The sequence below is a fragment of the Meles meles genome, chromosome 10, assembly GCF_922984935.1.
Source record: "Meles meles chromosome 10, mMelMel3.1 paternal haplotype, whole genome shotgun sequence".
Lineage (NCBI taxonomy): Eukaryota > Metazoa > Chordata > Mammalia > Carnivora > Mustelidae > Meles > Meles meles.
Window position 1 is genome coordinate 60,076,657 of NC_060075.1, and position 27,775 is coordinate 60,104,431.

A 27,775-nucleotide genomic window follows, 5' to 3' on the forward strand; every position below is an offset into this window, starting at 1 on the left:
AATTGGAGAATTTTAGGGCCATTTTAACCTAATTTTCTCATATCTTAAATTAACCCTGAGATTCTGAAGAGTGGACAACATATTCAAAGTTAACTTTCTGCTTTTGGTGATAGGTACATTCATACTGAGATGACTTTGAGAACTGCATAGCTTTTTAATTCTCAATCTTCCACTAATTATTCCAATGCACTGATCATTTTTAAGTCTCAACTTTATAAATTATAATTTATGAACTAACTCCATCTTTTTTTAAAACATCACAATCAGTCCAGGGATAGCAATTTAGTACCTCGTCAGATTTTACAGTAACTAAACATTGGCAGGACAATTTTCTAGTTTTGAGAGAAATGTTATTAAAGTGCTACCTTTCTTTTACCAAAGACTTACCTCAGATGCAAGAGAAAATAACTATTTGAGGAGAAATTATGAAGAAGACAGACAATGGGAGGAAAGCCTCTATAATGCAGGTTGTTGATTAGAGGATTCTCATGCCTCCTTATATTTAGTTCATTTTCTTTGTCTTGCATTCAAACTTATTGAGTAAAAAGGATCTAGTATTTTGTTATGCAAAGTCCCTCTGCCTCCCAAAATTTCATCTCCACATGATAAAATAAGCTCACTACATTCATACATATTACATACGTCTCTTCCCACAGGATGGAGTTTAGAGAGTTGAAGTCTGAATTCCACAGTGCAGAGTCATATGCTGGGGGTCAGGGCTGGGAGAGGACGGAGGAATTGGGAAGAAAAAGAGGAAGGAGCTTTGGTTTATGATTCAGGGTCTGGTGGGAACATTTTTGAAAATGTAGGTGCTATTTCCTGCAATCAAGGGCTTTCCAGAGCTTGATAATCATTTCCCAGCTGTATCCCTTTGCTGAATTGTTTTTAGTTGTGGGTACTCCATGGCTGTTTTTTCCCATTTATGATGGAAGAGGATCATATTCATCTTGCTGATAGAAAGCAGGGAATTTAACTCCCACAGCTTTCCCCCTCTTTCCCTTTGCTTTGGGGAAGGTTTGGCTTCTTGCTAAAGTGTGAAAAAAAAGTCTTGACTGTAGTATGTCAGGCATATTTCAGCTCGATTTGTGTCAACCCTAATAAGTAAGTTGACAGAGTAATAAATTGGGTGTCTGCTCAAGACCTGGCACCTGTACAGGAAATAAAAAAGTATTTCAATTGCAGGCAGGTTCTCTTTGTTTTGTAAGTGAAAGTTTTCCAGGGACCCTCTTTTATTAAATCTTAGTATCTTTAAAGCCTATTTCAATTGTCCGTGGAACTGACAAAGGAGCTAACACCTTTTAAAAAAAGATTCTGAGTGGATGGAACATTGATGAGACAGGTGATTATGAGTGCCCTGTTCACCAATGTGTCCTCCTAGTCTCGTGTTGTACCAGCAGGCTCTTAACCTGAATTTATTGAATGATTCAGTGAACCCATAAATGGATCTGCTTTAATAGCATGTACTAAAGCTTAAGTAAAAAGCTATAGATTATTTCAACGTTCTGTTGTACTTTCTGAGTTTTATTTTTTTCTTTCTGGATCAATCTTTTTTAAAAGGGTTATTGAGTGGGACAGTTCTGTCCCTCAAGAGATATTTAGACATTTAATTATAATAACTAGTTTGAAGGGCTCTATCTAATAAATAGAATCCAGGGGTGCAGCTGGGTGGCTCAGTCAATTAAGCACTTGACTCTTGGTTTCAGCTCAGGTCATGATCTCAGGTGGTGGGATTAGCCCTCCATCGAGCTCTGTGTTCAGTGAGGAGTCTGCTTGGACTTCTTTCTCTCCCTCTCCCTCTGCCCCTCCCCACTCCCTTTCTCTCTCCCTCTCTCTCTCTAAAATAAATAAATCTTAAAAAAAAAAAAAATGGAGACCCAGGGATGCTGTTGAGCATTCCACAATTCACAGGACAAGCCCTCACAACAAAGAATTATGTGGCCCAAATGGGAATAATACCAAAGTTTAGAATTCCTATTTTAGAAAAAATTGTTAGATTTAACCAAACAAAATTGATATTATTCACTGTTTTTTACCTAAAAGTTGAATTTTATATGGTTAATCCTCTATTAATGGATCATAGGGAGCAATTTTAAGATTTCATAAGTTGAGTAACTCCAGTGAACAGGCCCCAACAACAAAGAACATCTTGAATAAATGTCAGCAATGACACTGTTAAGAAGCCCTTGTCTAAATATATAAAAGTTGCCAACCAAGCTGACATGCTTTAAGATAAAATTTGTTCTATCCCCCACCTTGATAAATGTTGTGTATTAGTTTGTCATGATGGCAAATCTGCTTTTTAACTTCACTCAAGTGAAGTTGCTTTGATATAAGAGTAAATTTCTTTACATTGAGGAAGCCTTGTCAGGACAGTGTCATTATAATTGCTGTGCTACTGAGTGCTTTCAATATAAACATGTAATATAGTAGATATTTAAACTTTAACTATCAAGAATTTGTGAGGACTTAAATGAAGTCCTTTAAGAAGGAGAAATGAGAAAGAAAGGAGAAATAAGAAGGAGAAAATAAAGAAAATGTTCAGCTTGCACAAGGCTACTCTTTGCTGACCTAAATCTCTCACTGAAGACCATGGGACATTTGCTCCTGCCATGGTGAGGCTACTCTTTGCTGGCAGTGGTAGAAACTGCGGCGGCCCCATGAGAGAAATCATCTTGCCTACCAACACTGGTGCCATTGTTCTGCCAGCCCTGTGCCCTAGCAACAGGGGCTTTCAATTTGTGCTGGCAGCTAGACATCAGCTCTTGGTTGCCTCTGCTCATTCTTCCAAGAACCAACCCATAGAAAGTGTTCACTAAATCTGGACTTTCTTTCTTCCATCTCCCCTTTGCTTAAAACAATAGGTCTAATTAATCTGTCACTGGTTTGGAGTTTTTATTTCTTTATTGACTTTATTAAGATCCATAATCCTATATGCTACTGGCTTGTGAAATATTATTATTATAAATTATAATTCCCACAGTAACCTGCCTTAAATAAATTATTAGCAAAGACAGTCTCTGAGCACAATTTGCCATAAAGACAATAATAAATAACATGGATAACAAATTGGATTCCTCAGAGTTCCAGAACAGTGTGGGAGCCCCTGGCCCACAGCCTGTTCTATCTCATGACAGACCCCAAACACTTGTATGTGAACATTCCAGAATGCTTGTCCTAGTTCTGTCTGCATATCTAAAAACCAAGGGTTACCTTGTCATGTCTAGTTTACACACCTGCATAGGTTGGCTCTGTGGAGGACTGGACCAGGAAGGAGGCCCATGCAGGTTCTACAAGCAGCTCAGAGCCCTTTTGATAGGGATTCTGAAATATCCAGGGCATAGTCTGGGTTGTGATAGGAGTTCTGCCTAGGCATTTCCCTTTGGTCAAGACTCACACTCAGGGACAAAACTGCTCTTTCTAGCCATATAATTGTTGGAGAAGATCATTGAGAGAATGTGTCCACTGGATAACCCTCGTACTTGGACTCGGGCAATCAGAGTCTCCTTACCTTCTCCCCTATCCTTGGAATGTATATTCTGCTACTCTTCCCTTACTGGCTGCTGTTTTAATGATGAAGCCTAAGAGAGAGTAAGGTGTTGAGATCATCTGGACTGAATATATGACTAGCAGGCAGGTATAGAGATCTACTTACCTTGAGGCTGCCCAAGCCCAGCCTTCTGTGTAAGTTTCCTTGCTTATTAAAACTACAACCCACCATTCTGGAGTGGTTTGCCTCTTTCTTTGGTTTCTCTTTACTTTCCAAATAGAGGGGCCAGTTTAAAAACAAACAATTATAAAAAATTGAAAATTGGGTTTTAAGATCTGATAATGTGTAGTACTTTTCAAAAATGTAAGCATTTGACATTTCTATTCATTATTTGTATTGCTATTGTGAAGTAACACAGCATTTTATGTTACAGATTAATAACTTGAAACAGTCAACACATGAGACAATTTTAACATTATTAAATCATAGTTGCAGTCATATCATAAGGTCAAAAGTAGATTAAAATTAAAGGCCCATAACTTCAAAAGACTCAGTTACACGCTAATTCATAGATACTCACTGTGTAGAGGGCAATACTTCTAAAATGGTGAATTGTAATAATAGACTAATTTGAGTTTCTTCTTTAGCTTTTATTTAAAATTAGAATGTTTAACAATTTCATCATTTGTTCATGGTTTATAAATGATTCTTTATTAAATAGAATGATTAATTTATTTTACATTTTTTTAAAAAAGATTTTATTTATTTGAGAGAGAGAGATAGTGCAAGAGAGCTGAGAGGAGAGAAGGTCAGAGGGAGAAATGGACAGAACTAGGACAAGCATTCTGGAATGTTCACATACAAGAGAGCTGGGATCCCGATGTGGGACTCAATCCAGGGACTCGGGGATCATGACCTGAGCTGAAGGCAGTTGCTTAACCAACTGAGCCACCCAGGCACCCTATTTTACATATTAATGATAAATATAAAAGAAAAAGTCCATTCAACCAAACTTACAGAAGTGATAAAGGAATAATTATTTTTAGTTTAAACTTAAATTTGATCACAGATAATTTCAGGAGAAAATGCTACACTTAATAAAATTGAAGTATATGATGTATTTTTGAGGAAGTTCTTGAAATAATAATGTATAGAAACTTGGTAGCATAGGTGATAATACATATTCTGGTGTCTGCATTTTAAAAACAATTATTCTTTTAACTAGTTTTGAAAAAAATTTTTTTAAAGATTTAATTTATTTGAGAGAGAGAGAGTATGCGAGAGATAGAATAAGTAGAGGGGAGAGGCAGAGGGAGTGGGAGATGCAGACTCCACTGAGCAGGGAGACCAGCACAGGGCTCCATTCCAGCGCTGTGGGATTATAACCCGAGCCGAAGGCAGATGCTTAACCAACTGAGCCACCCAGGCATCCCTAAAAAAGATGTTTTAAAATAGATGTCTAGTTGACATATAGTGTTTTATATTTGCTTCAGGTGTATCACATAGTGATTGTGTAGTTCTGTACATTATGCACTGCGTACTGTGATAAGTTTAGTTACCATCTGTCTCCATAAGTTATTACAGTATTATTGACTGTATTTCCCATGCTGTAGTTTTCATCCCCCTGACTTATTTATTTTATAACTAGAAGTTTATACCTCTCAATCCCCTTTACCTTCACCTATTTCACCCCCCACCCCCTCACCCCCCAACCACCACTGCTGGCAACCACTGGTTTGTTTTCTGTATTTATGAATCTTCTTAAAATTTTTTGTTTATTTTGTTTTTTAGACATTCTTTTTATGGTGCTGTAATAGTCCATTGTATGTATTTGCCACAATAAAAAAAATTTAATTTATTTATTTGAGAGAGACAGCAAAGTGAGAGAGAGCGCTTAGGAGGGGTGGGGAGGGGCAAAGGGAGAGGGAGAACCTGACTACCTATTAAGCAGGTAGCCCCATGCAGGGCTTGATTCCAGGACTTTGAGATTATGACCTGAGCCAAAGGCAGATGCTTAACCAGCAGAGCCAACCAGGTGTCCCTTTATAGCACACCATGTTTATCCATTCTCTGTTGATGGACACCTGGGTTGTTTCCGTATCTTTTCTATTGAAAGTAAAACTGCAGTAAACAAAGGGATACATATATGTTTTCAGATTACCGTTTTCATTTTCTTTTATGAGTATCCAACCACGGACTTACTAGATCATATGGAATTTCCATTTTTAATTTTTTGAAGAGGTTCCATACTTTGTTTTACAGGGGCTCAGTTGGTTAAGCATCTGCCTTCAGCTCAGGCATGATCCCAGGCTTCTGGGATCAAGCCCTACGTCCACATTAGGCTCCTTGCTCAGCAGGGAGCCTGCTTCTCCCTCTACCTGCCGCTCCCCCTGCTTATGCTCTCTCTCTCTCTGACAAATAAGTAAAGTCTTCAAAAAAAGAAAATAGCACTCTGGTGTAATGTGATACCTATTGTGCTAAGTAGATTTTTATAATTTATTTCTAAGAAAGTGTTATTCCCTTATCTTGAGAGCTGCAATTTATATTACTACAAGAATTATTGAAATGCTATGAAAGTCCAACTTGTGATCCTAACTATAACATATAAAAACTTAAAAGTATGTGTATATGTTTGTGTGCAAAAGAAAGAAGGAGGGAATAGAGAGAAATAAAGAGAATAGTTAACCAGAAGCAACTTTAGTCTAAAAGGAAAATTTTATGGGATTAACATATTTTAAGGGAGTAGGCATTTCTGCTGTCCCCTTTAAACTTTATACCTTTTATACTTCCTTTAGAAAGCACTCTTCTTGTACTCTTCATTAAGATGTGGAAATGAAAGTTACAGAAAATAAGTTGTAGTTTTGTCATATTTATGTTTTATGGCTTCCATAGAATTATTTTAAGAGACATTAAAAAAAGGAATGGCATCCTAAATTCTATGAAACTGAGAGTGTAAATAGTTGGCATCCATGATAACTATGAGGCAGCATGTGAAATTGGGCCTTTTAAAAGGTATGATAGAACAGTGAGAAAAAAAAGAAGAGAGAAAGCATTTTATTTTTGTATTTGAATATCCTAATTTTTTAGAAAAGATTTTATTTATTTGACAGACAGAGATCACAAGTAGGCAGAGAGACAGGCAGGGGGGCGGGAAGCAGATTCCCCACTGAGCAGAGAGCCCGATGCGGGGCTCAATCCCAGGACCCTGGGATCATGACCTGAGCTGAAGGCAGAGGCTTTAACCCACTGAGCCACCCAGGCGCCCGAATACCCTAATTTTTAAGTGTTACCTAAAATGTTTTAACATGGTTTTACACTTAAAATGTGGTATAATCATTGTGTGTGAATTTTATTTTTCCAGCTTATTTTCTAGGAGCATCGAACTGACCACTTACATTTATATCTGGGAGAACTATAGGCTCATCAGTTTGCCTTGGCATTCTCCATGGACTTGGTATTTAACTTTCTTAGGAGTTGATTTTGGCTACTACTGGTTCCATCGCATGGCCCATGGTAAGTTGAAAATCAAGGTTTAATTGATAATGCTTATTGAATTGTGTTTTAGTCATAGTAGGTATTCAGTAAATATTGAATGAACAAGTAAATGAATAACATGGCTTATTTTATAGCATATAAGTATTAATGGTGAAAGTTGAGTTTGAAATTTAAGTGGAAACAATCTGATCATATTTGAAAAAAAAGTGCGATTATTAGATACATTTTTCAACCCCTTGTATCTAACTTGTAAAAAAGTTGAGAAAGGGATGGCTGTAACATTACTTTTTAATATACTGCCTTCCGTTTTTCTTATTATGACGTGCTTGGAAGAGTATCCAGACTCTTGCACGTAATACAAGACTTCATATCACAATTATCAGTGGTCATTCAGAAGAGCTCTGAATCCTAGGTAATGTGTGCTGCCATACATAAGCTAGAGTCAAGTTCTTGGCAGTAATTCCACATTGCAAATGAAAATGCAATCATCTAGGCCCTAACTGTAGTGCATTTCAGTATTGCCATAGTTTTGCAAAATTTCTCATCTAATCCAAAGCCCTCTTACGGTACTGGTTCACTGAATCTGCTTTTTGGAACTCTTGGCTGTACATTCCAAAGAAATGTTTTGTTATGAAAAGGGAAGTGGAAGAACAGGAAACAGTCTAAACCTCTGTAGGGCTAAGTAGAGGTTGGAGAATGATTGTAAAGGTAAGGGGAGCAAGTGGTCTCTAAGGAGGAAGAAGGCATGCAAAAGCATTTTTGAAGGGAAATGGAGGAAAGTGCTAATTTTGAAAACCTACCGAAGAGTAGAACTGAGCATTTCAGTGGGTGGTTGGGTTGAGTGGGTGGGGAGGAAGGAAGGAAAAGGAAGAAATCTGGAATAATAATAAAAACTAGATGGGAGATGGCAAAAAGAGACCTGAAATCAGGGTGAATAACTGAGCAATGTGTGTAGGAGTATGGTGACCAAACATCCTTCCTAAAAGAGGATGAAGGAAATAGGAGCAACATAGGCAAACATTATGATTAAGGCAGTGAAATTTTAAATGCAGCATTATTTTTGTTAAGTACTTTGAACATGTACATATAATGAAACTATCAAGAATGTTAACTCATTAAAACAATTTGAAGGGAACATACAAACTAGAAAAAAGTTACTTATGTGTTACATACAAACTAGAAAAAAGTTACTTTTGTGTGTGTGTGTGATAACCTTTGTGTTGGAAAATAATAGGTCAGCCCCTGACATCATTTCCTTGAGTATAAATGCAAGAGGATACTCCCAAATTGAACATGACTAGGAATAAAATATGGTCATGTAGTAAACTTTGTATTTTATTTCAAAATAGTAGTTTTCTCCGTAAAATAAACCCATTGGCGAGCTTCCTCATTTTCTATGCAGCAAATGGGTAATGTAGAAAGCATACATTGTATTGCTTAATTTCTAAGACCACACTGTCCTGTACTGATGTGTTTGTATGGGAAATCTGCAAATTCGCTTAATCTTTAAAGGCCCATTATAAGAGGAAACAAAGAACCAACAAAAATATTACCAAGTATAAAACTTTTAAAAATATGTTGATTGTTAAGTGCTCTCAGGGAAGAGCAATAAAGTAAAATAATACATTAAATACATGGATTCCAGGCTGTTTAAAAGTATGCTTCCCATTAGAAAATTTTGAACGAACTCCAGTGGAGGCAGGCATTAAAAAAAATCTGAGAACCTTCTGGAAAAACACTCACCACCTTGAGGCTATGAAGTCTAATCTAAGTTCAAAGGCTTTTGACTTGTGAAGGAAAGCTCATAGGAAAAAAATAAATTAATAGTTGAATGTGTCAGCCTTCAATATGATAGCTGACTTTTAAATTTTATGTGATAATGTAAAATATTAAAATGGATTTTTAGAAATCTAGAAGTACACAGGAGTAAGAAAAACTTATTAATACCAAATTTCTTGAGCCTCTTGGGTTACTATGCTCATACTGATTAATTAGTCAAATTTATGTAACTGAGAAGTTTGTAGACTTCTAAATTCTAATGTTGTCATAAAATATAATAAGAAAAAGCCCTTTTTTCCTACTTAATGTGTTACTTTCTTTTCACTATTTGCAATAAAATAATAAATTAAAAATGCATTCCACATTTGTTGATATATTAAATGCTATGAGTTTTGAAGAAACAATATATACTTTTTATTTTTACATGTATATAATCTATTTCTTTAATAGCCCAAATTACTTTTAGGGTTTTTGTTGTTGTTGTTTTGTCGTTGTTATTTGCTTTGCATAAATGTAGAATTTTCTCACATTAAGGGTATGGAAAAGAGTTAATTCTCAAAAACTTGAATTTGATTTCTATTCCTGTACAAAAGAACAAAAGGATATTTGAGTCTCTTATGTTATCTAAATTTCTTTCCCTTTTCCTCTGGGATGATGAGAAGTGAATTGCTAATTATGGTCAACTTACAGAAAAAGAAGAGGAACACAAAAATTTCTATATAGTGCCTTGACATCATTAGAAAGAAATGTAAAATGACAAATTTAAATAGGTCTTAAATTAAAGGAGCTTCTGGCACACTTGGTCTCCAGTACAAAAGGATGCATTATTTATGTCTTTCCTATTAGTTATACTAACCATGTAAAAAATCGAGTAAAGGTTTTTAAGGGGACACTTAAAATGTAAATGAGTACTACTTAGCAGGAGCAAGAATGAGCTTTCCAGAGTGCTGGTCATGAACTTTACCTTGTCTTGGGTGTTGGCTATACATGAGAACATGTACTTGTAAGAAATATATTGAGTTGTGTACTTAAAATTTACATACTTTATCTATAGTTCAGAAAAAAAGTTAGATTAGTAAGCAGTCCCACCAATATGATTTCTTAGTGAATAGTTTGAAGTCAGAGTGATAGAGTGGTTAACCCAATTCAGAAATAAGAACCAAGAAATTATTATTTGTGACTAAGCATAAATACCAGAGGTGGATCCTACAGATATTTCTCCTTTGCAAGCTCACTTGATGTTAGACTTTGTCAACTTAAAAGATTGGAGGGATACGACAGAGCCAGAATAGCAGGGACTTTGTTCCACATCCAGAGTGCTGTTTTTCATGTGACACTTAGCAGATTGGTGCCCAGGGATCTTGGTAGTATTCACCCCATGGTTTAGTTATAGCCTATAACTTTTGGTAAGATCCTCTGCCTTCCAGGGGACCACATCAGAGGACTGCCTGTAATATACATCCTCTGGGGTCTGTATACTCTAGCAAGTCTTTCTGTCTCCACCAGAGTTCCTGTGGTAGCCACAACCTCTCCAAAGATGTCTGACTCTTAGACTTGGCAGTTAGGGGGGAAAGGGGATTTTCCTAAATTTATATATGCCTGCTTTGTTCATTCTCTCTCAGCTCCATAGGAAATAACTGTGTTCATAGGTGCTACTTCTGTACCACTGAACTACTCCCCATTTCTTTCCTTTAGTAGTTAGCTTCTTTTTTTTTTAATCAATTAATAATACTTTATATTAACTTTTTCTTTTTCAAATTACTGGTGGGTTTTGTCTCCTGATTGGACTCTGACTGATAAAGCCAATCTCCCCACATATTATATATGTGCAAATTGTGCATATGTGCATATTATATATGTTGCAAATTGAAGTTCACCCTGACTGTACCTTTTAATATTCCATTCTGAGGCATTGATTACATACCTAGGCTATAATACAATTTAGTTCATTTCTGAAATGAACTGTTCCATCTGTAAAATTGTTATAATAAGAATCTATAAAGTCCCCTCAAACTCTCTTTTACTGAGCAAGTAAACGGTATAGTTGTTTCTCTTTGTCACTTTCTGTATCTAAACAAGGTGAGTGATCATAATTTTTGTGTAATTAATTACATTCATTCCTGCAGTTTTATTGTAATTAAGTGGACCTCTGTGGATGACTTCTTAAACTTCAGGGTTTTTTCATTCCTTTCTGACTTTTAACAGAAGTTGAATTTAGACCATCTTCACTTCCACCACTGTTTATAAAATAAGCAGATGTATTGATTTAAAATAATTTTATTTTCTGATAGTGAGGACTATGGTCTCTATTAAAGAATAGATTATTAAATTCAGCTACGTTTATGATTCTTTATTAAAAAATACTAGAACATACCTAATTTTATGTAGTTCGTTGCTATTTATTTTATTTCACTATTTTGAAAACAGTGTGATTTTATGCGTTTTGGATCACTGAGGGTGATGTCCAGTGTGCATTGGCCTAAGTTAAAGTACTTCCTCTCACTTCTTCCCATGATTTATTACTTTCTCTCAGTCCTTGGAGTCGTCATCATTCAGCCATGAGGGGAGCCTTGGAATTCCCATCAACTTACCTAAGACCTCCAGTTTCTCATCATTACTTTCTACTAAAAAACATGTCATCCATATCAACCATTTTCCTCTGAGTTCATTTTAATGAAAGACGCAGTCCTCTGCTTTTGATACTAAACATTTGTCCATAGGAGCACTTAAAAATGTATACGTACAGGGTCCTGGGATCGAGCCCCGCATCGGGCTCTCTGCTCTGCGGGGAGCCTGCTTCCTCCTCTCTCTCTGCCTGCTTCTCTGACTACTTGTGATCTCTCTCTGTCAAATAAATAAATAAAATCTTTTAAAAAAATGTATATGTACTGAAAGATTACCAGTATTTCCCCTCAGAAAGACCCATTTGAAGGAGCCTTCCTCTTAGAAATAGCTTATTTTTATGACTGGCATTTGTGGTCACCGCTAAAACTTTGGTGTACTTAGATTCCATATGTAAGTGATACATGAAGAACACATTTGAAACAAAGATTTGGGCCCTCATCAGGTGCTGAAAGTATGAATGCATTGAGATATCAAACAGGCAAGTCATATACTTGATAATAAAGAATAAGAGTCTCAAGAATCTCCATTAGTCTATTTTTGAACATTGATACTTAAGTGTGGAAATATTTCCAGGACATATATCCAAGAATAGTTGGGAGCATTAGAGGATAGCTATTTTAGGTATCTTAGGTAATATTTTTCAGGGATTAAAAAGCTGTGAAATGAGTAATCAGAATGCAACTAAAGGATAAAGAAGGAGTAGAGATTAACTTATGAGCTTTGGTCTCATTCTGGTGCTGCTTGACACAGACAGTGTGCCCTGTGTGCTAACGTAGTGCAGGACTTAGTACACTTGCCTCTCATATAGCAGAGAGAGCACTGAAATATGTTTCAAGAAATACAGGCATGTAACTGTAGTGCAACTATTTACCACACATATAATGTTGGGATTAACTTGTCTGAGACAGATTTTACTGGTTTTATTTACCTCTCACTTTTGTAGCATTTCTTTTCTACTTTTTTTTTTTGTAATTTTATTTTATTTTTTTCAGTGTTCCAAGATTCACTGCTCATGCCCCACACCCAGTGCTCCATGCAATATGTGCCCTCCTTAATACCCAGCACCAGGCTCACCCAACCCCCACCCCACTCCCTTCCAAAACCCTCAGTTTGTTTCTGAGTCCACAGTCTCTCATGATTTGTCACCCCCTCTGATTTCCCCCATCTCACTTCTCCTCTCCTTCTCCCAATGTCCTCCGTGTTATTCCTCACACTCCACAAGTAAGTGAAACCATATGATACTTACTCTCTCTGCTTGACTTATTTCATTCAGCGTAATCTCTTCCAGTCCCGTCCATGTTGATATACAAGTTGGGCAGTCATCCTTTCTGATAGAGGCGTAATACTCCATTGTATATATGGACCATATCTTCTTTATCCATTCGTCCATCGAGGGGCATCTAGGTTCTTTCCACAGTTTGGCGACTGTGGCCATTGCTTCTATGAACATTGGGGTACAGATGGCTCTTCTTTTCACTACATCTGTTTACCTTTAGGGTAAATACCCTGTAGTGCAAGCGCAGGGTCACAGGGCAGCTCTATTTTTAATTTCTTAAGGAATCTCCACACTGTTTTCCAAAGTGGCTGCACCACTTTGCATTCCCACCAACAGCGGAAGAGGGTTCCCCTTTCTCCACATCCTCTCCAACACTTGTTGTTTACTGTCTTGTTAATTTTGGCCATTCTAACTGGCGTAAGGTGGTATGTCAATGTGGTTTTGATTTGAATCTCCCTGATGGCTAATGATGATGAACATTTTTTCATGTGTCTGTTAGCCATTTGTATGTCTTCTTGGAGAAGTGTCCGTTATGTCTTCTTCCCATTTTTTGACATGATTACCTGTTTTGTGTGTGTCGAGTTTGAGGAATTCTTTATAGATCTTGGATATCAGCCCTTTGTCTGTAGGGTCATTTGCGAATATCTTCTCCCATTCCTCTTTGTTGCCCCTTTGTTTTGTTGACTATTTCCTTTGCTGTGCAGAAGCTTTTGTTCTTGATGAAGTCCCAAAAGTTCATTTTCGCTTTTGTTTTCTTTGCCTTTGGAGACATGTCTTGAAAGAAGTTGCTGTGGCCAATGTCAAAGAGGCTACTGCCTGTGTTCTCCTCTAGGATTTTGATAGATTCCTGCCTCACATTGAGATCTTTTATCCATTTTGAGTTTATCTTTGTGTACGGTGTAAGAGAATGGTCGAGTTTCATTCTTCTATATGTAGCCGTCCAATTTTCCCAGCACCATTTATTGAAGAGACTGTCTTTTTTCCACTGGATATTTTTTCCTGCTTTGTCGAAGGCTGGTTGACCACAGAGTTGTGGATCCATATCTGGGCTCTATACTCTGTCCCACTGGTCTCTGTGTCTGTTTTTATGCCAGTACCATGCTGTCTTGGTGATCACAGCTTTGTAGTAAAGCTTGAAATCAGGCAACGTGATGTCCCCAGTTTTCCTTATCTTTTTCAACATTTCCTTAGCAATTTGGGGTCTCTTCTGGTTCCATACAAATTTTAGGATTGTTTGTTTAACCTCCTTGAAAAATGCTGGTGGAATTTTTATTGGGATGACAGTTTTGTGGAGTTTCAATGAAAAATGCTTGAAGAGTGCATGAGCCACGTAGAAATGAATGAGTGAATCAGTGGATGAATTAATGAATATGCCCACAATGAGAAAGCAAGATGGAGGCTTATGTGGAGATTTAGAGGTGTTTAAAATGGGCAGAGGAGAGAAAAACTTAAGTTTGGGGTGGTCTTCAGTATTGTATTGCTGTGATACTCAATTAAATATGATCTGGAAAATGCACATTTTATCCCAAGTAATTTTGTTCAAAGGGAGAATTTGTAAGTCTCTTACTGGATGTATATGATACCTTAGCAAAGAAAACATTTGAGCACAGCCATTCTAAGCCATGAAAAGCCAAATTAAGTAGAATTCTATCCTCTTTATTAAACAATTCTAATTGTGACTGAATTTAATGTTATATATTAAAATAGCACAATGAGAAAAACTCCTCTATGAATTACTAAGAGAATAAGTGAAGATTCCTGGAAATATTATCAATTAACTTAGAGACTTTTTTACTGTTATAAACTTTTTATGCCTGCATTAATTTTTTTCAATAAATATTTGATGATCACCTATTTTATTCTAACCCTGTACTAGGCATCAGAGATGGATTTGTTGATAACAGATCTGGCCACTGACTATACATTCTACTGTGAATGACAGATATTAATAATTAGTTATAATAATAATAGGGGAAGTACAAAGATGATTATAGTGTAAACTCAGAAACTGACAAAAGAAACGCTGTCCTCATTGTTACTATTAAATTTCCATATTTCTGAATATACTGATTAATTTTTCTCAAAGCAATGTAGATAAAAAGCAAATGGGGTTTTGTTTAAGATGCAGATGATGCTAGTAATAGTGTTAATAGCAATATTAATAATTAAAAGTAAACTTACTGAAAACCATTGGAGAATTTAAAAAAAAAAACAGATTCTGGAGTCAGGTTATCTGAATTCAGTTCCTAGTATTGCCACTTATTTACTGAGATTTGGGACAAGTTAATCTGTCTTAATTTCTTCATCTAATAAATGAGGCTTATACTATACACACAATAGGGTTTTTTTGTTTTGTTTTGTTTTGTTTTGTTTGGACAGACAGAGATCACAAGTAAGCAGAGAGGCAGGCAGAGAGAGATGAGGAAGTAGGCTCCCCGCTGAGCACAGAGCCCGAGCCGGGGCTCGATCCCAGGAACCCAGGATCACGACCTGAGCCGAAGGCAGAGTGTCTAACCCACTGAACCACCCAGGCGCCCCATGATAGGGATTTTATAAAACTTACATGAGCATAAAGTTAGGAAAATGATTTGTACATTGTAAACACTATTTGAGTATTAATAATATTCTTGAATTAATGTTTATTACACTACTAGGTTCTAGATGAGGTGCTTTATATTAATAATACATCGTATTTTATTATTTGCTTCCCAGAACAGCCCTGTGAGCTAGGTAGGCATTCGTTGTTCATCAGATGTTAGGTGAGAAGCTACTGTATACTAGGAATTCTAATCATGGAGGATATAATAATGAAAAATGCCACTTCCTTTGTGAAGTTTGCATTCTAATAGGGAAGGAAATCCAGGTGTAAAACACAGTAATATAATGCCAGGTTGTGACGAGTGCTATGGGATAGAGGATGATGGGTACAGGAGTCTAGTAAATCCTCTAGTAATCCTCTGTTGGGACTTATAAGATGTGATAGGTGGCATTTTAGTAGAAACTTGAAGAAGGCAAAGACGGTATGCTAGTAATATCTGAGGAAATAGAGTTCTACACAGAGGAAACTGCTGGTTCAAAGTACCTGAGGAAGGAATATGCTTGGGGAAAGTTCCCCAAGAAATATTGGGGAACTGTAGAAAAAGGATTGAGGAGATAGTAAGGATTCGGGTCATATAGGATCCTGTAGACTGGCAGTAATAAAACTCGTAAGTGATTTCCTCAGCTATACTCCCCACTTTGCCCTATAGCCTATTTATTATGGATGTAATGTGAAACCAGGAAAATTTTTAGGAGAGGAGTAATGTTTATTTATTAATGTAACAAATACTCATTGAAGACCTACTTTACACTTTCACTTTCATTGGCACATGTGATACTCAGTCAAATCCAAAACAGTCTTACAAAGGTTACTAATACAATGCCAGGATATGATGTATGCAGTAAAATTAATAAAGCAGGTTAGGAGAAATAGAAAGTGTCAGATAGGTTTGGGTATTACAGATTTATATAGATGACCCTAAATATTTGTGTGATAAAGTGACTTTTGAGCAACAGACCTAAAGCTTCTTAAGACAATGAATCATATGATTCTGGGAAAAGAGAGTACCTGGCAGATAGAATACCAAGTGCAAAGGCTTTGAGGCAGAGAATACATGGCACATTTGAGGAAATGTGAGGAGGTCACTGTGGCTGGAGGTATATGTGAGAGGATTAAAGTTGTAAGTGATAAGAGGTATCACAAATGTGAGGCAGTGTGGGCAGGTCATGCAAGAACTCAAATTAGTATAAAAATGTGGATTTTATTCAGTGTGAATTGAGAAGTCATAATATAATTTATCTTTTAAAATCATTGTTGTAGTTCTGTGAATTTGAAATCTTCTATAGCAATTCACCATTAAGTTTCTTACTCTTTTTTAGTAATTTTTATTTCATTAAAAAATTCTGTTTCATCATAGCTATGTTATAACAGGAAAAGGAGATATGAGGTATACAAACTGAGAAGGAAGAAATAAAACTGTCTTTGTTTACAGGTGGGATGATTGTATATGTAGAAAATCCAAAGTAATCAACAATAACAACAAAAATCTTGGAAATAATAAGCAATTATAATAAGATTGCAGGATATAAGGTTAATATATAAGAGTCAGTAGTTTCCCTGTAATGGCAATGAATAAGTGAAATTTGAAACTAAAAACATAATACCATCGGGGCACCTGGGTGGCTCAGTCGGTGAAGTGTCCAACACTTGACTTCTGCTCAGGTCATGATCTGAGATCAAGCCCAATGTCAGGCTCTGTGCTGGGCATGGAGTCTGCTTTAGATACTCTCTCTTCCTCTCCCGCTGTCTCCCCCACTACCTGTGGCATGCACTCTCTCTCTCTCCCTCAAAATAAGAATATACTAGTATCCAAAAAATTAAAATATGTATAAATCTGAGACATGTGCAAGATCTATGTAAGGAACACTTTAAAACTCTACTGAATGCAATAAAGGAACTAAATAAGTGGAGAGATAGTCAATAATCATAAACAGAAAGATCTGATATTATCAAGCCATCAGTTCTTCCCAATTTGATCTATAGATTCAGTGCCTTCCCTATCAAAATCCCAGAAAATTATTTTGTGAATACTAAAAGACTGCTTCTTAAGTTTATAAAGAGGCAAAATACACGGAATGGCCAACATAATATGGAAGGAAAATAACAAAATTGAAGGTCTGACTCTACTTAATTTTTTTTAAAGATTTTATTTACTTATTTGACAGACAGAGATCACAAGTAGGCAGAGAGGCAGGCAAAGAGAGAGGAGGAAGCAGGCTCCCTGCTGAGCAGAGAGCCCGATGTGGGACTTGATCCCAGGACCCTGAGATCATGACCTGAGCCAAAGGCAGTGGCTTAACCCACTGAGCCACCCAGGTACCCCGACTCTATTTAATTTTAAGACTGACTACAAAGCTACAGTAATCAAGATGGTGTGGTATTGGTGAAAGAATAGCTGGATAGATTCTGGATCAGAATACGGAGTGCAAAAATAGACTCACATAAATATAGCCAGCTGATGGCTGACAAAGGAGCAAAGGGAATACAATGGGGTCAAGATCGTCTTTTCAACACCTAGTGCTGGAACTGTTGAACAACCACATGCAAAAAGCAATCTAGACACAGACTTTGAATTCACAAAAATTCACTCCAAATGTATCACAGACCTAAATGTAAAGTGCAAAACTATAAAACTACTAGAAGATATCTCCTAGAAGATAATATAGGAGAAAACATAGATGACCTTGGGTATGGCAAGGGCTTTCTAGATATGATACCACAGGCCTCATCCATGAAAGACTTGGCAAGCTGTACTTTATTAAAATTAAAAACTTCTGCTCTGTGAAAGACAATGTCAAGAGGGTGAGAAGAAAAGCCAGACTAGGACAAAACATTTTCAGAAGGTGTATTTAATGTGGGACTATTATCCAAAGTACACAAAGAACTATTAAAGATCAACAGTAAGAAAACAACCACCAAAGTGAAAGATGTGCCCTTGAATGCAATACACACCTCACCAAAGAATAACAGATGTCAAATAAGCATATGAATAGATGCTGTACATCATGTAATTAGGGAAATGCAATTTACACAATAGTGAGATGCCACTATACATCTATCAGAATGGCCCAAATCTGGAAGGAACATTTGTGACATCAACTACTGGCCAGGATGTGGAACAATAGGGCGTCTCATTATTGCTGATGGAATGTAAAATGGTATAGCCACTTTAGAAGATAATTTTTCAGTTTCTTAGAAAACTAAATACTCTAACCCTATGATCCAGCAGTTGCACTGCTTGGTATTTATGCAAAGGATTTGAAAAATCATGTTCACACAAAGACTTGTACACAGGTATTTAGAGCAGCTTAATTCAAATGTGCCAAAACCTGGAAGCAACCAAGATACCATTCAGTAGGTGAAAGGGTATGTAAACTGTGGTACACCCAGGCAATGGAATATTGTTCAGCGCTAGATAGAAATGAGCCATCAGGCCATAAAAGACATGGAGGAAACAAATACAGAATTTTAAGTGGAAGAGTCCAATATGAAAAGTCTATATACTCTATAGACAACCTAAAAAAGGCTAAGCTATGAAGACAATGAATAGATCAGTGGTTGTTGAACTTTAGGGGAGAAAATGGGGTGAATAGTAGGGACACAGAATTTTTAGTGAAAATACTCTGTATGACAGAATAATGATGGATTAGTAGAAAGCCCAGATATGGACCCGCAACTCTGTGGTCAACCAGCCTTCGACAAAGCAGGAAAAAATATCCAGTGGAAAAAAGACAGTCTCTTCAATAAATGGTGCTGGGAAAATTGGACGGCTACATATAGAAGAATGAAACTCGACCATTCTCTTACACCGTACACAAAGATAAACTCAAAATGGATAAAAGATCTCAATGTGAGGCAGGAATCTATCAAAATCCTAGAGGAGAACACAGGCAGTAGCCTCTTTGACATTGGCCACAGCAACTTCTTTCAAGACATGTCTCCAAAGGCAAAGAAAACAAAAGCGAAAATGAACTTTTGGGACTTCATCAAGAACAAAAGCTTCTGCACAGCAAAGGAAATAGTCAACAAAACAAAGGGGCAACAAAGAGGAATGGGAGAAGATATTCGCAAATGACCCTACAGACAAAGGGCTGATATCCAAGATCTATAAAGAATTCCTCAAACTCGACACACACAAAACAGGTAATCATGTCAAAAAATGGGAAGAAGACATAACGGACACTTCTCCAAGAAGACATACAAATGGCTAACAGACACATGAAAAAATGTTCATCATCATTAGCCATCAGGGAGATTCAAATCAAAACCACATTGACATACCACCTTACGCCAGTTAGAATGGCCAAAATTAACAAGACAGTAAACAACAAGTGTTGGAGAGGATGTGGAGAAAGGGGAACCCTCTTCCGCTGTTGGTGGGAATGCAAAGTGGTGCAGCCACTTTGGAAAACAGTGTGGAGATTCCTTAAGAAATTAAAAATAGAGCTGCCCTGTGACCCTGCGCTTGCACTACAGGGTATTTACCCTAAAGGTAAACAGATGTAGTGAAAAGAAGAGCCATCTGTACCCCAATGTTCATAGAAGCAATGGCCACAGTCGCCAAACTGTGGAAAGAACCTAGATGCCCCTCGATGGACGAATGGATAAAGAAGATATGGTCCATATATACAATGGAGTATTACGCCTCTATCAGAAAGGATGACTGCCCAACTTGTATATCAACATGGATGGGACTGGAAGAGATTACGCTGAATGAAATAAGTCAAGCAGAGAGAGTAAGTATCATATGGTTTCACTTACTTGTGGAGTGTGAGGAATAACACGGAGGACATTGGGAGAAGGAGAGGAGAAGTGAGATGGGGGAAATCAGAGGGGGTGACAAATCATGAGAGACTGTGGACTCAGAAACAAACTGAGGGTTTTGGAAGGGAGTGGGGTGGGGGTTGGGTGAGCCTGGTGCTGCGTATTAAGGAGGGCACATATTGCATGGAGCACTGGGTGTGGTGCATGAGCAGTGAATCTTGGAACACTGAAAAGAAATAAAATGGGAAAAAAATAACGATGGATTTATGTCATTATACATTTACCCAATTTCATACATTTTTATCATCAAGAGTGAACCCTAATATAAACTCTGAAATTTAGAAGAATTTGTCAGTGTAGTAATATCAGCTGTACCAAATGAATCACTCTGGTGAGTTAAATTGATAATGGGGAAGGCCATTAATGTGTGAGGGCAGAGGGTACATAGGATATCTCTGTACCTTCTTCTCTATTTTTGCTGTGAACTTAAAACTACTCTAAAAAATGACGTCTTTAACTAATTCTACTTCCAATGCAATGTATTGATTCTATGTTATTTTTAGAAATATGTTTGCTACTTGAAACAAAGATCTATGATTTCAGAGTTCCTTTGTTCATCCTTATAGGTACCTTTCCAAATATTCCAAATGAATATTTAGTTTTTGAATATTTACCTTTTGTTTGGTGCTTCAGCATTTTTCACACTCCAGAGTAATGCACCATATTAAGATATGTGATGACTGCCGGGGAAGATAGTGGAGTAGGAGGATCCTAAGCTCACTTCATCCCACAAATACAACTACACCCATATCAGTGTAAATAATTCAGAAAAACAACCCACAGACTGACAGAACAGACTCTCCACAGTTCAATGTAGAAAAGATGCCATATCAAAGAAGGTAGGAAGGATAGAGAAACAATTGGGAGCCAAAGAGGCCACAGGAATGTCTGCAGGAAGAAGGGACAAAAGGGATGTGGAAAGGGAACAGAAGCAGACCACTACATTAGGTACCCCAGACACTGAAGACCCACACTGGGAAGATGAATCCCCATAACATTTGTGTTTGAAAAGTAGAGGGGCCTAATTTTGCAAGTTCTTACAATCAATGGGGCTTAACAGCTAGAATTTTAAAAATCAGGGGCTTGGCTCTAGGAGAGCTTGAGGGTGATAGGAAACTGATTCCCCACCCTTAGAGAGACAGCACAGCAAACAGCCTGACAGAGAACAGCATAAAAACAGCAGTTTGAATAACACCTGGGGTATACAGGAAAGTTTATTTCCTAATATCAGAGCATGTGCCTGATGGGCAGGAAGTTTTCGGAGACTTTCCAAGAATAAAAGACCTAGTCAGTGCCATTCCCTCTTCCCCACCACCCCCCAGCCTAGATATACAAGGACACCCGCAGGAACCAGCACAGGGCAACACTCTCTACCTGGCTGGCTAGCAGCACAACCCACCCCTGCATACTTCTGCAGATCATGCAAATGGAAGTGAAAAGAAAGCCGGGATAGCAATATTTATATTGGACAAAATTGACTTTAAAACAAAGACTGTGACAAGAGACAAAAGAGGGACACTACATAATCATTAAAGAAACAATCCAACGAGAAGTTATAACAATTGTAAATATTTATGCACCCAACATTGGAGCTCCCAGCTACATAAAGCATTTAATAACAAACATAAAGGAAATAATTAATAGTAGTATGATAATAGTAGGGGACTTTAAAACCCCACTTACATCAATGGATATATTATCCAAACAGAAAATCAACAAGGAAACAATGACTTTGGAAGGCAGCTATGCTCACCACTATACCACCAACGCAGACGGAAACAATGACTTTGAATGACACATTGGACCAGATGGTTCTAACAGACATAGAGCATTCCATCCTAAAACAGCAGAATACACGTTCTTTTCAAGCACACTTGGAACATTCTCCAGAATAGATCACATGTTAGGATACAAAACAAGTCTCAAGAAGTTAAAAAAAAAACAACAAAACAAAACTGAAGTCATACCAGGCATCTTTTCCAACCACAATGTTATGAAACTAGAAATCAACCACAAGAAAAAATCTGGAAGGAACACAAATACATGAGGTTCAATAACATTCTACTAAATGATGAATGGATCAACCAAAAAAATCAAAGAGGAAATTAAAAAATGCATGGAGACAATTGACAGTGAAAACACAATTATCCAAAATGTTTTGGATGTGGCAGAAGCTGTTCTAAGAAAGAAGTTTATAGTAATATGGGCCTCAAGAAGCAAGAAAATTATCAGATAAGCAACTTAACCTTATACCTAAAGGAGCTAGAAAAAGAACAAACAAAAACCCAAAACCAGTAGAAGGAAGGAATAAAGATTAGAGCAGAAATAAACAGAATAGAAATTAAAAAAAAAAATAGAACAGATCAATTAAAGCAGGAGCTGGTTCTTCGAAAAGATTAAAAAATTTGATGAACATTTGCCCTGACTCATCAAAAACAAAAACAAACAGCAAAAATAAAAAATCACAAAAAATCAAAAACAGAGAGGACTCAAATAAAATCAGAAGTGAAAGAGGAGAAATAACAACTAACACCACAGAAATACAAAGGATTGTAAGAAAATATTAAAAAAAAATTATATGTCATCAAGTTGGACAACCTAAAAGGAATAGATAAATTCATAGAAACACATAACCTCCTAAAAATGATTAAGGAAGAAATAAAAAATTTGAACAGACTGATACCAGCATTGAAATGGAATCAGTAATCAAAAAACTCTCAACAAACAGAGATCCAGGACCAGATGCCTTCACATATTAATTATACTGAGCATATAAAGAAGAATTAATACCTATTCTTCTGAAACTATTCCAAAAAGTAGAAGAGGGGGAAAAACTTCCAAATTCATTCTGTGAGGCCAACAATACCTTGATACCAAAACCAAGTAAAGACACTACAAAAAAGAGAACTCTCAGCCAGTATGTCTGATGAACATATATGCAAAATTAATATAAAATATTAGCAAACCAAGTCCAACAGTACAGTAAAAAAAAAAATTGTTTCCCATGATCAAGTGGAATTTTTTCCTAGGATGCATGGGTAGTTCAATATTCACAAATCAATCAACACGATACATCAAGAAGAGAAAGGATAAAAACGATATGATCATTTCAGTAAATGCAGAAAAATCATTTGACAAAGTACAACATAGATTTATGATAAAAGCACCCAGTAAAGTAGGTTTAGAGGGACCATAGCTCAGCAGAATGTAGGACATTTATGAAAAATACATAGCTAATATCATACTTAATGGTGAAAAGCTGAGAGTTTTCCTCTTAAGGTCAGGAATAAGACAAAGATGTCCACTCTCACCACTTTTGTTCAACATAGTACCAGAAGTTCTGCCACAGCCATCAAACAAGAAGAAGAAATAAAAGGCATCCAAAAGGGTATGAAAGAGGTAAATCTTTCACTATTTGCAGATGACATGAAAGTATATATAGAAAACTCTAAAGACTCCACCAAAAAACTACTAAAACTAATAGATGAATTCAGGAAGGTCACAGGATACAAAATCAATATACAGAAAACCATTGCATATCTATACACTAATAAAGAAGTAGGAAAAAGAGAAATTAAGAAAACAATCTCATTTACAATTGCACCAAAAATAATTAAAAACCTAGGCATGAACTTAATGAGGTGAAAATCTGAACTCTGAATATTATAAAACACTGATCAAAGATATTGAAGATGACATAAACAAAGGGAAAGATATTCTATGTTCATAGAAGGACCAACATTGTTAAAAAGTTAGGCTGCCCAAAGAAGTCTATAGATTTATTATAATCCCTATCAAAATACCAATAGCATTTTTCAGAGAACTAGAATAAATAACAAAAACTTTTATGGAACCACATGAAAACTTAAATAGACAAAGAAATCTTGAAAAAGAACACAATTGGAGCTATCATAATCCAGTTATGATATTATCATGTCATAATCCCAGATATCATGATATACTGCGGAGCTTTAGTAATACAATAGTATGGTACTGGCAGAAAAATAGACACATAAGATCAAGGGAACACAATAGAGGGCCCAGAAATAAACCCAGGATTATATTCTCAATTCATCTTCAACAAAGGAGGCAAGGACATGCGGTGTAAAAAAGACAATATCTCCATGTCCTCATATCAGGGAGATCATATGATAGTTGTCTTTCTCCGATTGACTTATTTCACTAAGCATGATACCCTCTAGTTCCATCCACGTCATCGTTTTGAAGGGTTGGGGGTGGGAGATTGGGGGAACCAGGTGGTGGGTAATAGGGAGGGCACGTATTGCATGGAGCACTGGGTGTTGTGCAAAAACAATGAATACTCTTATGCTGAAAAAGACAATATCCTTAACAAATGGTGTTGGAAAAGTTGGACAGCTACATGCAAAAAAAAAAAAATGAAACTGGACCACTTTCTTACACAGTACACAAAGATAAATTCAAAATTGTTTAAAGATCTAAATATGAGACTTGAAACCATAAAAATCCTAGAAGAGAGCACAGACAGTAAATTTCTCTGACATTGGCTATAGCAACCTCTTTCTAGTTATGTCTCCTCAGGCAAGGGAAACAAAATAACAAAACAAAAAAAAAATAAACTATTGGGACTACATTAAAATAAAAAGCTTCTTCACAGCAAAGGAAACAAGCAACAAAACTAAAAGAAGACCTACTAAATGGGGGAAGATATTTGCAAATGACAGGTCCAATAAAGGGTTAGTATCCAAAATACATAAAGAACTTCCATAATACAACACCAAAAACAAAAAACTAAAACAAATAATCTAATTTGAAGAAGAGCAGAAGACATGAACAGACATTTCCTCAAAGAAGACATACAGATGGCCAACAGACACAGGAAAAAATGCTCAACATCACTCATCATCAGGGAAATGAAAATAAAAACTAATGAGTTATCACCTTACACCTGTCAGAATAACTAAAATAAAAAACACACCAATAACAAGTGTTGGTGAGGATGTGGAAAAAAAGGAACCCTAGTGCACCAACGATGGGAATGCAGACTGGTTCAGCAACTGTGGGAAACAATATGGAGATGCCTCAAAAATTAAAAATAGAATTACCATATAATCCAGTAATTTTACTACTGGCTATTTATCCAAAGAATATAAAAACACTGATTCAAAAAGATATATACACCCCTATGTTTGTAGCCAAATTAGAGAAGCAATGTAAGTGTCCATTAATAGATGAATAAAGAAAATGTGGAATGAACACAAACACACTTACACACATACATGCATACACACAATGGAGTATTACTCAGCCATATAAAAGAAGAAAATCTTGTCATTGGCAACAATATGGTTGGATCTAGAGGGCATAATTCTGAGTGAAATAAGTCAGAGAAAGGCAAATAACATGATTTTACTGATATGTGGAATTTTAAAAAAAGACAAAGCAAAAAACAGACTCTTAATTATAAAGAACAAATGGATGGTTATCAGAGGCAAGGTGGGTGGGGAGATCAGTGAAATAGGTCAAAGGGATTAAGAACATGCTTTTCCTGGTGAGCACTGAGTAATTTATGTTTTTGTTGAATCACTGTACTATACACCTATAATGAATGTAACACTGTTAACTATACTGGAATAAAAATAGAAATAAAAGTCAAAATAAATTTTGAAAAAGATGTGGCTCTACTTTGGGTTTTTTGGTTTTGTTTTTGACTTGTTTGTTTTTTTGTAGGGTTAGAAAATATGACTTCCGTATACAGATTTATTTTCAGGTAGGAGTTATTAAGATCATGTGTATAGGGAATTTGACAGTCTGAAAACTTATTCCTTAAAACTATGATGACATTGGATAACCTTTGGGGTTTTGTGTGTGTGTGTGTGTGTGTTGCATACTACAATTTGAAAGGCTCTACCTTAGATTATGGTAGTATCAACAGAGGTGATGGGAATTGGTTAGATTTTGGTTATATTTTGAAGCTAATGCCAGTAGGATTTGCTGGCATTTTTTATGTGAGTTGTGTAAGACAGAGGAAATTCATAAATGCTCCAAAAGCTTGGCTGGAGAAAATGAGTGAAAACATTGGCCTACTGGCTTTGTCCCAATTTCAATCTCGGAAGAGACCAGTAATCCTCTCTTCCCTCTTAGGACATTTGGACTCAGACTGATTTTCTTGGTTGAATGTTTTGGGGGATTTTTCTGCTTCAAGCGGTAAGAAAAAAACAACAGAAAATTTCCTCACAGTTCTAAAGTCTAGAAGTCTGAGAGCAAGAGGTTGGCAGGATGGTTTCTTCTGAGGCCTCTCTTCTTGGCTGATAGATGGCCAACTTGTGGTCCCTGTGCATGTGTGTGTGTGTGTGTGTGTGTGTGTGTGTGTTTTAAAGATTTTTATTTATTTATTTGACACAGAGAAGATATATCACAAGTAGGCAGAGCAGCAGGCAGAGAGAGAGGGGGAAGCAGGGAGCCCGATACGGGGCTCGATCCCAGGACCCTGAGATCATGACCCAAGCTGAAGGCAGAGGCTTAACCCACTGAGCCACCCAGGTGCCCCATCTGTGTGTGTTTTAAGATTTATTTTTTTTTAGAGATGGGTTGGGGAGTAGGGAGGAGGGGCAGAGGGAGAGGAAGAGAGAGGACCTCAAGGAGACTCCCTGCTGAGTGCAAAGCCCTTCTTGGGGTTCCATATCACAACCCTGAAATCATGACCTGAGCTGAAACCAAGAGTCAGATGATCAACTGATGGAGCTACCTAGGCAACCTGAAGTCCCTGTGTTTTTATATCATTTTACCTTTGTATATGCCTGTGTCCCTAATCTCCTTTATAAGGATATCAGTCATACTGAGTAGGACCCACCCTAATGATCTCCTTTGAACATAACTAACTCTTTAAAGGCCCTGTCTTCAAAAATAGTCACTTTCTGGGGTACTGGGGGTTAGAAGTTCAACATATAAATTTTTTTTTTAATTTTTTTTTCTTTTTTTTACAGATAGAGAGAGAGAGAGAGAGAGATTACAAGTAGGTAGAGCAGCAGCCAGAGAGGGGAGGAAGCAGGCTCCCTGCCAAGCAGAGAGCCCGATACGGGGCTCGATCCCAGAGACCCTGAGATCATGACCTGAGCTGAAGGCAGAGGCTTAACCCACTCAGCCACCCAGGCGCCCCCAACATATAAATTTTAAGGGGATATAATTCATCCCATTATCTGACCGAGAAAACAATAATGCTCATATTTCATGAATATATAGAGAGCAGCTTTATTGGCTTAAGGAAGAGTCAGTGTTTGGTGGGGGGAAAAAAGGCACATGTAGAGTCAATGAATGATACCAGGTTTCCAATCCACTTAATCTTTCTAATTTGTGAACTGGGAATAATTCTTTCATTTTTATGTGGTTATCTAGTTTGAGTAAATAATGTGCTACATCATAGAGCCAATACTAAATACTAAATACTAAAACTTTCATAGTAATTTTAAAGATCACATTTAAAGTACTCCAGATTTATTCACTGTTTTTTCTAAAACTTTCTAAAATATTATACTATATTTTTCCATGTTTGTACAAATTAGAAATTACATACAGAAGTCAAAAGAATTAAAATGTATAATTTTTGGACTTTAATTACTTTTCTAAGTTTTCTTCTATTTGCTCAAAATTAAACAAATTTCTCATTTTAATCTCATTTTGTAACAATGAGTTTTTGTTATATAGTTTTTGG

General features: G+C 36.7%; 1 protein-coding gene across 3 annotated transcripts in view; it reads left to right on the forward strand.

Annotated features, from left to right (window-relative positions):
* Positions 1-27,775, forward strand: part of AGMO (alkylglycerol monooxygenase) — a 371,384-nt gene that overhangs the window by 7,234 nt on the left and 336,375 nt on the right. For all 3 annotated transcript variants that reach the window (XM_046020060.1, XM_046020059.1, XM_046020061.1), the window contains exon 3: positions 6,849-7,000. In XM_046020060.1, coding sequence (XP_045876016.1) covers positions 6,849-7,000 — 152 coding nt within the window. The remainder of the gene's footprint in view (positions 1-6,848; positions 7,001-27,775) is intronic.